An 11777-nucleotide genomic window follows, 5' to 3' on the forward strand; every position below is an offset into this window, starting at 1 on the left:
CAACGAACACCTAATCCTCGTAGGAGTCTCGTAGGAGTTATTCTGCAGCCAAGTCGCTCTGCTCTGTAGGACTATCCATGCCGAAGGCAAGGTAGATATCTGGGAGCAACAGTGGTATATTTCTCTGGTACATTGACTCGGAAAATCTGAGATTATCAAGGAACTGCAGCAAGCACCAACAGTTCTGTCCTGCTATCGACGTTGCATTTCTCACGGGCCGTTCGGCATCAAGTAAACGAACACCCCCAGTCTTATTTACCATTGACGTGACATCCGGGCCGATTATTCCAAGGAATTAGCATCGATGAGACTTTATTTTCTTTTTTTCAGAAAACAGTGTTTCTAGGGTCCCGATCTCGTTGCCTGCTGTGCCGACATCTACACACACCCATCATATATTACAGCAACCGGCTCACACGGGCCAACTCGAGGTTCCTCTGCATCCCTGTTTCCAGCAATGAGATTTAGATGCACTCCCCTAGCGAGATCCGCACGTTATACTTTCTCTCTCTCTCTCTCTTCTTTTACCTTTTTTTCTTTTTTCTTCTTTTTTCTTTTTCTTTCTTTTTTCATGCTTTTCTTGGCTTATTTTTTCAGTTGGCCTGTGTCCTTTCAGGTCGCCACTCAGCTCGCTGACGCATTACAGCGTTGGTTAGGTAGTCTCGGCCGGGAACTGGCCTCTTTGGGCTAGTAAGCTGGGCTCGAGGAGGCTCTCCAATGCAAGATATCCTGCCGCCAAAGCTTGCCTCCTTACCTTTTATCCGTATCGACCAAATTCCCCATTCCAGTCTGAATTTTCAATTTCATCGGGAATAGCCTGCATGTACCAGTGCTCGTGCGGTTCGGGGCTCTCGCCCTGGTCCCTGCAGCACATCATCAATCCACAAAACTGCCCGTCCTCGGTAACTTTCTTGTTTGCTTATGCCGTCTACATTCAGCCGCTCCAAAGCCGCCTCATCACGCCATCGTTTCTATTCACAAGCTCGCTTCCGTTGGCAATGAAGATATTCCCCGACGCACACTTGTGGGACTCTAGTGACTAACAAGTGTCTGCAGGAGGCGTCATACACAACGCATCTCGATGGCGCGAGACCCGAACAGCAGATCGGCTGTACATTGCTGAGCGAGAGCCACTGTCCCTGGAATAATCGGAAAATCCAGGCACTCTTCCTCAACTCTTCGCAGAATGGTCAAAAAATGTGCATTAGCCGCGGATTTCGCTCATGTCGTAACACTTCATCACCACGTCGTCACATAGTCCGCTCAGCAAGTGACTTGGTGTAATCGCTCGCGTGCATACACACTCCGTCCATACATACACAACATCCGCGACATCACTACAGCTCTAGCTCGTCTGGGGAAGACAAACTAGTGCCCGTCCCTTTTAGCTGTTGCCTAATATCTCTTACGCTAGGCTAGGTCGCCATGTCAATCCCTCACCGGCCAACTGGCGCTCATTGTCAGCCATTGCATGCTCCAGTTTCGCTACAACGGGGTGTTGATTCTTCATTGCAATGCCCTAGCATCAGCTAAACACAGATTACCTTATCAGTATTACTTTACATACATATTACTCTTTCAAATCTCATTACTGCATACACGCGTGCCGCTAATGGTGGTGGCCAATGGCAGGCGACAAATGTAAGCATAAGCACACAAAGTTCAAAGTGAAAGTAAGCATCACACAGTCTACACTGGCTGGCAGCAACACTTTTCTCACCCAGCTGAGCAAGTCTTGTTGACCTTCTCCCCTGTTGCCTTACGCCTTTAACCATCCCGACTTTGGTCGAGACTAGGATCTCGGAGGGCAATGGAGCTTTCCCGAATTACGATGCCATGCACGAACTAGGAATCGGCGGCTCAGATTGGTCTACCCGGGAAAGTAGCGAATCCCGTTCCAAGCTTGACGGGAGCCACGACACGATCTCGATGCGTCTAGACCACGAGTAGTAAGATACTGACACGGAGAAACACAATAGCATCAACTTGCCTCTAGCGGCTTTGTTGGCGTTTGATAGGCTAAACATGCCATCAAGTTACTAGTCGCCCGACTGGCTACTGGACTTTGGCTCTGAACTGCACGCAGCTAATTGACCCGCGTGGGAGAGCACAACGTATTCCTGCATGTTGCTCACCGTGCAGCTGCCACATGCCCGAAATCGTGCGCATTGCGGTATGAAAAGAAAGAAAAAAACACCGCACAGTATGTCATCCAGCTAAGTAGGTGCTGCACTCAATCAACTGCGGAGCTGAGTATATGGTGAGCGAGCTCGGAGTTTGCACCAGCCAATCCAAACGCAGCGCGCCACATGTAACCCAGGTTATAAGTTAGGAAACTCGCCTAAAAAGTTGGACCAACTCACACTATTCTCCATTGTGATGTTTTTTTTCGGGCATGTACATGCCCCCTAGATGCGCTCGGCGCAACGGCAAGCGGCACACGAGCCCGGTGAGCATGACGCATGAGCACCCGAGTAATAGACATCTATACCCGTCGGCGGTCTAACTAGGAGATCGAGACAAGAAGGGTGCGATTTCGGGGAGACAAACGAGCCAGCCGGTGCACGAGCCTTTACTATGCAGGAGCGTTTCTCACCAAATGTGAACCAGGGCATGTAATACTCACACCTCAACCATCTCCATTGGCCCCCCTGTAACAGCAGCCGACTGGCTCTCCATGCGGCTAGAGGGGAGGGGTGTGTATGTGTGATGTGTGCCGTCTTCAGCCTCGTATGCTAGTTAGTTACAGTACACACATGAGCCGGCAGGGGCATGCGGGCGTTTTCGCAGATGGAAGCAAGAAGCGAGAAAATATCAGCAAGTCACAATCAATTTAAATAAATCCTGTATGGCCTACCAATGGCCAGTAGGAATCACAACGCAGATCGCCCACATCTTGGCAGGACGCGCGTGTGTGTGTGTGAGAGAGGATGCTGATTATTCCCTAACGTAGGCCATAAAGAGAAGGTATGGCATCTGCATGTGCACTGCCCACTTTCTGATAATCGCATGGTTTTGCTGCTTCTCGAGACATGAAAGACAAGCACGTCCCGAGAGCGGGAGCGGGAGCGGGAGAGACCGAGCAGAAGAAGCAAGAGAAGCAAGGAGGAGGCAACTAGCTACCGGTATCAAATCGTCTTTCCCCTCCAAAAAAAAGGCAATGCTTAGATCCGTATTCTGTATCGCTGTCCAACTTTTCCTCTCCTTGCCTAGGACAGCCATCGACAGTCGTTGCGGACTTTATACCCAGTAAGTTTTGGCCGTCCGGATACGAAATCGTTTCGCAGCTTCCAAATTGGGAGCGGAGCTGAAAAGGAGAGCTGCATCCAAGGTGTGCGGCCCATCTCAGCCACTGAAAACAAAAAAACCAATGGGAGGATGAGGGAGGGAGCGGCTGAAAGGCTAGTTTGTGGGCAATGCAAGCGCCGGGTCATCTCTGGTGCGTTGCCCACGGACAGTTGAAACAAAACGGCGATGTTTGCGTTGCGCAAGAAAAAAAAAAAGTCAAGCCAAGCAACTTTATTCCGAGCCGTTGCCCACAACGCCTGGAAATTATACTCAGTATCCGTCATGGCAACATATGCTATTGTAATCCGTACCGATCAAACGTTGTTTTTAGCACCATGGACGTTTTACACACAAGGGTTCGAGCTCGAGCAAGGACCAGGTTATGGCTGCCGCTGGGGCTGATCGAGGGTTACATTGGGCCAAGAAGCCTGGACAACGCCACCCCCGAGAGGTGTTGCATTCTTTGGTGGTGTGGTCAAGCCTGCCTGCTGGTCTTGCAGCGAGAAGCCGCCACCAACATCGGGGGCGGGGGGGAGAATAATGATGAATGCCTGGTAATCACGGCTCTGCCATTTGCGGAGCCCAGGGGTCTTTTCATTTGGCTGCGCTTAAAACCCGTAAAGTGGTGTCTGTTGGGACCAACCTTGACCGTACTTGAGCAGCATCTCCGTGGGCTGGCCCTGACGCTACAAATGGTATAGCGGGACCCCTATACGCTGCAACGTATCTGTCCATTGCTGATAATCTTGCCATGGCTCGTAAGGTCGGGCAGTGATGCAAATTGCCCTGTTTTAACCCCCTCCTCGACAGTGATGATGTGCGCACTCGCGTGTCAGGCGGAGGGGTCTATGACTGGTGCAAACACCCAATGTCCAAAAAGGGAAAGAGCGACTTGAGAGGAGAAAAGTGAAAAAAAAAAAGAAAAGAAAAGAAAAAGAAAAGAAAAAAAGAAGAAGAACAGGAAGAAGGAAAAGACCAAACTTGGCATGTACTTGGGGTTCGGCTTTGTGCACCGGGGCCGAAGTTTGATCCGCCAAACGGATATTAATGTTACGGAGCCGGATCTCGAGAACCCGTGGCGCTCTTGTCTCATTTCAAACGCCACGCTGTCGTGTTGCATCACCCTCGGAGTTCCGGTCACGACTGCGAAGGACATTCGAGTTATTTAATTACATTATCTTGTCCGAGAAGAATAACTTGCGCATTGGTGCCCGTTGTATCTCAGAATAGAAATCTTCATTGAGTCAGTGCCCAGAATGCAACGTGTGTTCTGTCATGCTTCCTTTAAAACGCCACTGACATGACTCTTTTCTTCATTCACTCCTTTTCTGCATACAGTGATCGGGCATGTTGGGTTGCCCTTGTAATTTCAGAAGGCTGGAGTTGTGGCCTCGTTAGTCGGCCGAGCCACTGTCGAGTTAGTAAGCCAATTTATCTGGGAAAAAAAAAGAAGAAAAAAAGAAGAAGAAAAAAAAGAGGAGATCCTTTTCTTCAAACCGTAATTGTTCACACCGACATGGTCATGCTGGGGTATCGGAAGAGCGAGCAAGAGCCAAGAGGCACAGCTGTCGCTTGTCCGTTGGCCCTGTCCGGCGGGCTGACCCCTCCTTCAGTGCGGGTACACGCGTCGGCAAGGTTGGGTAACTTGGGTATTATAACTACGGTATTGCCGATTTGGGGTTCTTCGCAGAGCAGTCTTCCAGCGCTGTATCATTTATCAGTTCATCACCCACTGGCCAAGCTAATAAGCCCCAGGTCCTGCCCCGGGCCGTAAGCACCATGGTACCATGATGAGAACATTGGATAAAAAATGGGTAGGGAAAGATGTGCAGTATGGCACTGTGAACCCGCAACAGAAAAAAAAAAAAAAAAGTAGAAGAATGCTCGCTCTCCGAGACAATACAAAGACGAATCGTCACCAGCATGGGATGGGTCAAAATAAGGTGTAAACGAATTGAGCAACCCCATGCACAGCTTCACAAACAAGTGGTTCAGTGGCTGATTTTAAATCAGCTCTCAAACTTCTTCCAGCCCTGGACCCCCCCATGTCCACCAAAGTGGGCAAAGCTGAGAGAGGTAGTGTAAAAAGCGACGTCGTCGAAGCACAAGGCGGGATGACAGCCTTGGTTGGGATGCAAGATGACATTTCTCAGCCATGACCAAGCAAAAACTAGCAGCGCAATCCTGCCAAGGAGAAAACGACTGCCATAGAAAATAGAAAAAAATAAAGAAAAGTCAAATATACTACAAAAAGCCGTACTCTCAGCTGCCCCGGAGTTTTCGGACGAGCAAGGCTAGGTACAAAGTAAAACAAGCCATTCTCAGCCGACGACTTCCTCCGGCGTCCCGACGGACTCCGGCGTCGCGAGCACCAACGCTAAGCACTTCGTGGGCCAAGCCCCAGCGTTTTACTATTGATGCCTGGCTGCGTATTAAACACTCGCCCCTTGCTGCTTGCCTTTGCCAACATGCGTCTTGTGTGTGTGTGGTGTGTGCCTGATGATCTCGCAGGAAACTGGGCACACAACTTGAGCGAGATCTGGCAATCAAAAAAAAAACTTTGACGAACCATGCGGAGATGTCAGCATCCGTCTCCTCCTCCCCTAGCAATATTAATAACTGCGCAGTAATTATTTATTATTCGCGGTGGAAACTGAAGAAGGCTTGCTCCGGATTTCCCATGTCCGCCCACCAATCGTTCCACTCGTCCTTGTATTTGGCCACTTTTCTCAGAATCCCATGGGATGACGGTACCACGGGGGGCGTCCAACGATAACTCGTCCCATTAACTGCTTGTGTTGAGAACCACGCAACAATTCTGGCCTGAGGCGACTTTAATGTCGCCTCTTTTGTTCTTTTGTACGCTTTTCGTGTCTCGAAATAACTGGAGAAGCTTGCCTTATCTGATTACATGATTACATTGCCAACACCGCCAAGTGTAACCACTATGACTTGCTGGCCTTGGCGACCCTGTTTCTCCTCTCTGCCTGCGTTTGCAGCTCCGTTTGCAGCTCCGTTTGCACCTGCCTTTTTTTCTTCCCCCCCCTTTGATTAGAAAACCCGAGAGCATGGTTGGCGGAATCGCGCCCCGGGCCTCGGAAATCGAGGCCGGATATTGTGTGTCTCGCAACAAACCGTTGTTTTGCTTGACGCTTTTCTGCCTTGCGTTGCGCCTCCATGATGCGTGCATCCATCCTCCTTCTTTCAGGCAAATGTGTTGCATGAGACAGCCCTCTCTGTCCATCTAGATTTTTGTGTAAACAAGTTGCACACGCCAAACCCCTCCCTCCCCTGTCTACTGCTCCTGCACCCCATTCTTTGAACCTGGTAGACCATCAACCCCCAAGCCACAATTTGCACCGCTCGTCCGAGTTTGACTATGAGGATTCTGAGGAGGAAGGGAGCTGGGGAGAGAAATCTCACCACTCGACAGACATCAGTCCACAAGTCACCCAACCAGTAAAAAAACAACGGAACTTGACCAACGCAGCAAAGGAGCATATGAAGGGAGCCAGTTACAAAAGATCTTTTTTTTTTTTCCTTTTTTTTTCATTTAAGTGGTAGCTGCTTCAGACTTTATCGTCGTCTGCTTTTATTGACCGCGATTGATTCCTCGTAATTAACTAATATACTGCCAGTCTTCCCCCATCTTCATTCTTGGACCTCTTCCGCGCCACTAGAGATTTTCCCGCTTTTACCATCTAAAATCCGGGAACCCAATCTACACAAGGAGACTTGGTGTAAGTCAGGATAACGCAGGCTCACACACACCATATAAAAGTCCAGTGTGGTCCCTTTGTTGGGCTGACTCTTCCTTTATTTTTCTGCACCAAGCTGCAGGCTGGACAAATCGCACGCCCTCCTCGCTCATCATCATCGTCATCGGCCGCCCACGCCCTTTCTCGGGAGAACTCCAGCGAGGAACACACGCCCTCCCCCCCCCCTGCTGGCCACGCTTCTTTGCCTAGCCTTTTTCAGTGGAGTTTGCTCACCTCTCTATTTCTTGCCATTCGCGACGCCCTAACTAGCGAGTCACAACCACTGTAAGAGAGAGACGGAGAGAGCAGCGCAGCCCATTCCAATTCTCGTTTGTCCCCCCAGCCGTCTCACCGGCTTTGGCCTCCCCGAAGTCCGCCCACCACCCACCATTCACCACCCCCCCCTTTTGGTGGCCAGGCCCAGCATATGCGCATACGCACCACACTCGCTCGCTCTTCATTCCTACTTTGACACGCCCGGGGGCCCTGCTTGAGGCGCACCCCAAGCACGACGACAAGACACCCGACACACACCCGGGAGGGAGTAGGAGGCTCCGCTTTCCCTCTCTATTCGTCGCCGTCGTTCCTTTTACACAAAAGCGCCTTCATGCCCGCCGCATGACGGGTCAGCCACAAACCACAAGGCCTCACAGCTTCCTCCTCCTCCTTCAGCTCATACTCTTCTCCCCCCAATAACATCAACGGGCATCGAAATACATCTCCATCTCATCGCTTCGGGTCGACATCGGAAGCTAGGACGACTACAGCTACAACATTATTATCCTCAGCATCTTGATACTGTCCGATACAACCATCTAGTGGCGATACCACTCTCGGACTTACTTATACACAGCCCACTTCCCGTCGCAGCCGTCACTGAAGAGGCGCCCACCTTCATACAGCCCTCAAACGCCGTTCCCCGAAACCAACATTACAAGTCCGCATTCAATTTATATTGGTGGCGGGCCTCTATCTTTCCCTCGGAGAACGCGCCTTCCTGTCGATTCCTTCACCTCTGCACACACATAGCGACCACTGTCATGGCGACCGATACAGACGCCTCGTCAGCCCCTACAAACTCCCAAGGCACCGACGCTCCAACACCCGTCACCAGTTCCGCCAACGATGGCACCAGCCGACAAGGCGAGGATGCTTTAGGATTCGGCTGGGACGGCAGCGCCTGCCTGTCTACTGCCTTTGCCGTTGCCGGCGCGCCCTCGACATCGAAGCCTTCCTCCTCGATATCGACGTCGCAACCCTGCCAGAAGAAGCGCAAAGTCGACGACTCGGAGCTAGATCCTCGACTCATGGGGTACGTTAATCTCGCAGCACAAGTCGGCCAGGGGAACCGAATTCCCGTTTGGCTTGTTTCCCAAATTCCACTAACAGGATAACTCTTTCCGCCGACAGCGTCTGCCCGACGTCACGGAGCATCGAGGAAATCTCCAAGCGCTCGCTCGACCACTTTCCCAGTCCCGACCTGCTCTTCCCCATGCCGGCCCTCGAGTTTGACTTTCGCATCGCCGTTGCCCTCAACCCCGAGCTGTCGCGCTCCGAAAACAGGGTCCACAAGGAAATCATCACCGTCACAAGCGGCAAGTGGTCTGGCACCTTTGGCAACGGCCGCGTTCTGGTACGCCTTTTTTTATCCATTCCTTTTCCTGCAATAGTCTTATTGCCTTTGCCGTGCTTCCGCGTTGCCCACTAACACCGAGACAACACACAGGCCGGTGGATATGACCTGGGCCAGGCCCGCGGCTTTCGTCCAATCCGCATCGTCGAAGGCGCCTTTGTCCTACAGACAGACGAGGCTGCTCCCGCTGTGTATGTTATCTGCTACCTGGCAACGATTGTTACTTTTGCCATGTTTGCTTGCTCCCCAGGCGGCTAACACTCTGAATCCCCACAGCTTTGAGATGCGCACGCGTGGCTCCCTCTCGGGCCCCTGCAACGTCCTCGACGTCCTTCTGAGCCCGCGCAAGGCCAAGGACATTGACCCTCGGCAATACAGCTTCCGCATGTTCTGCACCGTCAAGGCGGCCGATAAGCGCTACGCCGAGCTCGTCAACTGCGGGCTCTGGGTTGCCAGCGGCGTTTGGAAGGGTGATGAGCTCATCATCGAGTACGTTTCTTCATACTATTTCACGTCTTTCAAGCCTGCCTAGCTAACCATTTTGCAGTGCTTTTCGCGTCACGTAAACACTGAACCACCACTCATCGATAACGACTTTTTTCTTCTGTTTGCTTTTCATCATCACTCGGCGTTATGGTATCTTGGGACAGGTCTAGTGTCTCGACGACATTTTTTTATATTTCGGTTTCTCATTACCATATACTCTTCCATGGTAACTCGCAAGGCTTCGCTTCATGGGTTTGGAGTTTTAGGAAATGTGGTTGCATTTGCATATTGGCGCCCCGGCAAGGTCCTACGGACAAGAAGATTGCTCCGAAGTTTCTGTTGTCTTTTGTCTTCTCATCCGCCTTGTTTTGTTCTTTTTTCTCAGCATACGAATTTTGTTCCCATCAGCGATACCATGTAGAAATAATGCCCACAATACAACGGCAAATGCAAATTATCCCATCGCTTTGCATTTCGTGATTGCTCATCCTCTGTCCTTAGTTGGGCTCCATGGCGGCCCGCCCGTGCGGACATCAGACGCAGAGCCTTATGTCCGAAATAAGCTCGCATCATCTAGCTTTCGGGGACGACACGGCCTATCGGAGAAGATGTGATTCTGAAAGTCACCAGCGACGGGGTTTAGCTGATGTAACGAGAAATTGAAGAAACGCTAGGCCTCTTCGGAAGCTCCATGGACTCCGAAAGGTCCGCTTCTGCCGAGCACAACTTCCGCGCCCTTTAACAACTGTTTTAGTCCGCTACCCCCTCGAATGCGAGAGATTTTCTTGCTGGGCCCTTTGGAGCAAGTTTCAGAATATTGCGAGCGTGACTTGCTTGCTCCGCAGATCCTTTCTTCGTAGTGGCGTTTAACGCCAGGTTTCTCATTTCAGTCCCAATCGGTACAGGGATTTTTTGTTCAGCGGGTGTCACTTCAAGCTCACGACAACCTCTAGGCAACTCAGCCGACGGAGCCTGCTCTCATCCTCCTCTTCCTGCTCCGCCGCCGCGGCGCCGCCCTGCTCTGCCCCCGTCACCACATCATCCACCGTCGACACGGTTCGAGTCCTGACCGCCACGCGGCAATCAGGCTGCTGCTCAAACCAGCCCGCCAAGGCGAGCGTCTTCTCGACCGCCTTGCCGGTGCCCAGGAGCGTGACGGACGCGCCGTACGCCTCATTGTCGCTGCTGCGGCTGCGGCTGCTGTCCCGCTCGACGTCGCGCTTCAGGCTCTCGATGCGCGCGTGCAGCGACGCGTTCTTGCGCGCGGCTTGCGAGCTCCCGCCCGACTTGAGCGACCGGTCTAGCTGCTTGCGCGCGCGCTTCACGGCCGCCATGAAGGGCGTGCTCGACGACACGTAGATGATGCGGTCCTTGGAGGACGCTGGCAGGGGCCGCCGGATGAGCGGTCGCTTGCGCAGCGTGGATCCTGGGGGAAACAGAATCTTTGTCAGCAAGCAATTTGTGGAAAGATTTTGATAATGACAAGTTTGGAGCATGGGAAAGAAGTAAGAGCCTTAATACCTTGAGGAATAGGGTCCAGCTTTGTAGCAGTCCCGATAGCCCTCCTTTGTCGCCCTGTTGCTGCTGCCTTTTCATTATTGCTTGCCATGGTGATGGATTTGCCCGGGCGACGCAAATTTTTGTAGGCAGTTGAGTGAATCAAGGTGAACGTGGCGATTTCGACGGCTGCTTTCAACAGAGATTGCCAATGAACGACTTAAACGTGAGTGGTAAAAAAGAGATGTTTCACGGCGAAAATTATCTAGCATTTTCAGAGTCAAGTCTAGATTTAGGCGAACCGTCGAAAAGTGGTCATAGATGGCCTAGAGTATTGCTAGGGACATGGCGACATTTTACTAAGGATATAGGTACACGTGACGCGCTACTAACACTACACTAGGCTATTATATATATATATATATACTATAATCTATATACTCTTTTAGACTTGCTTAATTTATCGAATTTTACTAACTTAAATATTAATTGTTATATCTAAGAAGGTAATAGTAATATAGATATAGAAGCTTGATTCTTGCTATAGTAGGTATGTAAAAGTCACGCTAAAAAAAAACAACGTGTTACAGTAGCTACCCAAAAGTGCCGCGAAAAAAAAAAGGCATACTACCCTAGAGAGATAAAAATAACTTTAAAGAGCTATAACTAATTAAAGATAAATAATATATAAAAACTATTTAAATAAAATATAGTCTTTAAATATTTATATAAGATATAATAAATAATAAATAATTAAGTATAAAAAGAAAAAAAAAGGTTATAAAACTAATAATATTTTTCTATAATAAATTACTCTATTACTTTAAAGATATATATCTAAATATATAATAAGCTTAAAATTATAAATTAAATATCTTTTAGTAATTAATAATTAAAACTTTATAGCTTTTATTTTTAAAAATATATAATATTTTTATTTAACTAATAATCTTCGTTTATAAAAATAGGTCTTTTCTTAGTTTTATAAAGATTTTAAATATAATAATAATTAATTAATTAAAATACTTATTTAGTTTAAATAAGTTATATTATATTATTAAGATACTTAAGTTACTTATTATATCTAATAAATAATTTTTAGTTAACGTAGTTAA

The 11777-nt window shown here is 49.5% G+C and overlaps 3 protein-coding genes across 3 annotated transcripts; 1 reads left to right on the plus strand and 2 right to left on the minus strand.

The window, feature by feature from the left end:
• Window positions 1–757: 757 nt before the first annotated feature.
• BBA_05578 (uncharacterized protein) lies at window positions 758–1468 on the minus strand (the record flags this gene model as incomplete). Its single annotated transcript, XM_008600675.1, has 2 exons — window positions 758–863; window positions 1410–1468. The coding sequence occupies 2 exons, from the start codon at window positions 1466–1468 to the stop codon at window positions 758–760; spliced, it is 165 nt and encodes a 54-aa protein (XP_008598897.1).
• Window positions 1469–8086: 6618 nt separating this feature from the next.
• BBA_05579 (UPF0311 protein) lies at window positions 8087–9245 on the plus strand (the record flags this gene model as incomplete). The annotated part of the gene is made up of 5 exons (XM_008600676.1): window positions 8087–8358; window positions 8436–8679; window positions 8773–8870; window positions 8956–9168; window positions 9227–9245. The coding sequence occupies 5 exons, from the start codon at window positions 8087–8089 to the stop codon at window positions 9243–9245; spliced, it is 846 nt and encodes a 281-aa protein (XP_008598898.1).
• An 846-nt stretch (window positions 9246–10091) lies between these two features.
• Window positions 10092–10774, minus strand: BBA_05580 (uncharacterized protein; the record flags this gene model as incomplete). Its single annotated transcript, XM_008600677.1, has 2 exons — window positions 10092–10591; window positions 10687–10774. 2 exons carry the CDS (start codon window positions 10772–10774, stop codon window positions 10092–10094), a joined length of 588 nt encoding a protein of 195 aa, XP_008598899.1.
• Window positions 10775–11777: the final 1003 nt, after the last annotated feature.

Source organism: Beauveria bassiana, assembly GCF_000280675.1.
Source record: "Beauveria bassiana ARSEF 2860 unplaced genomic scaffold BBA_S00014, whole genome shotgun sequence".
Classification (NCBI taxonomy): Eukaryota; Fungi; Ascomycota; class Sordariomycetes; order Hypocreales; family Cordycipitaceae; genus Beauveria; species Beauveria bassiana.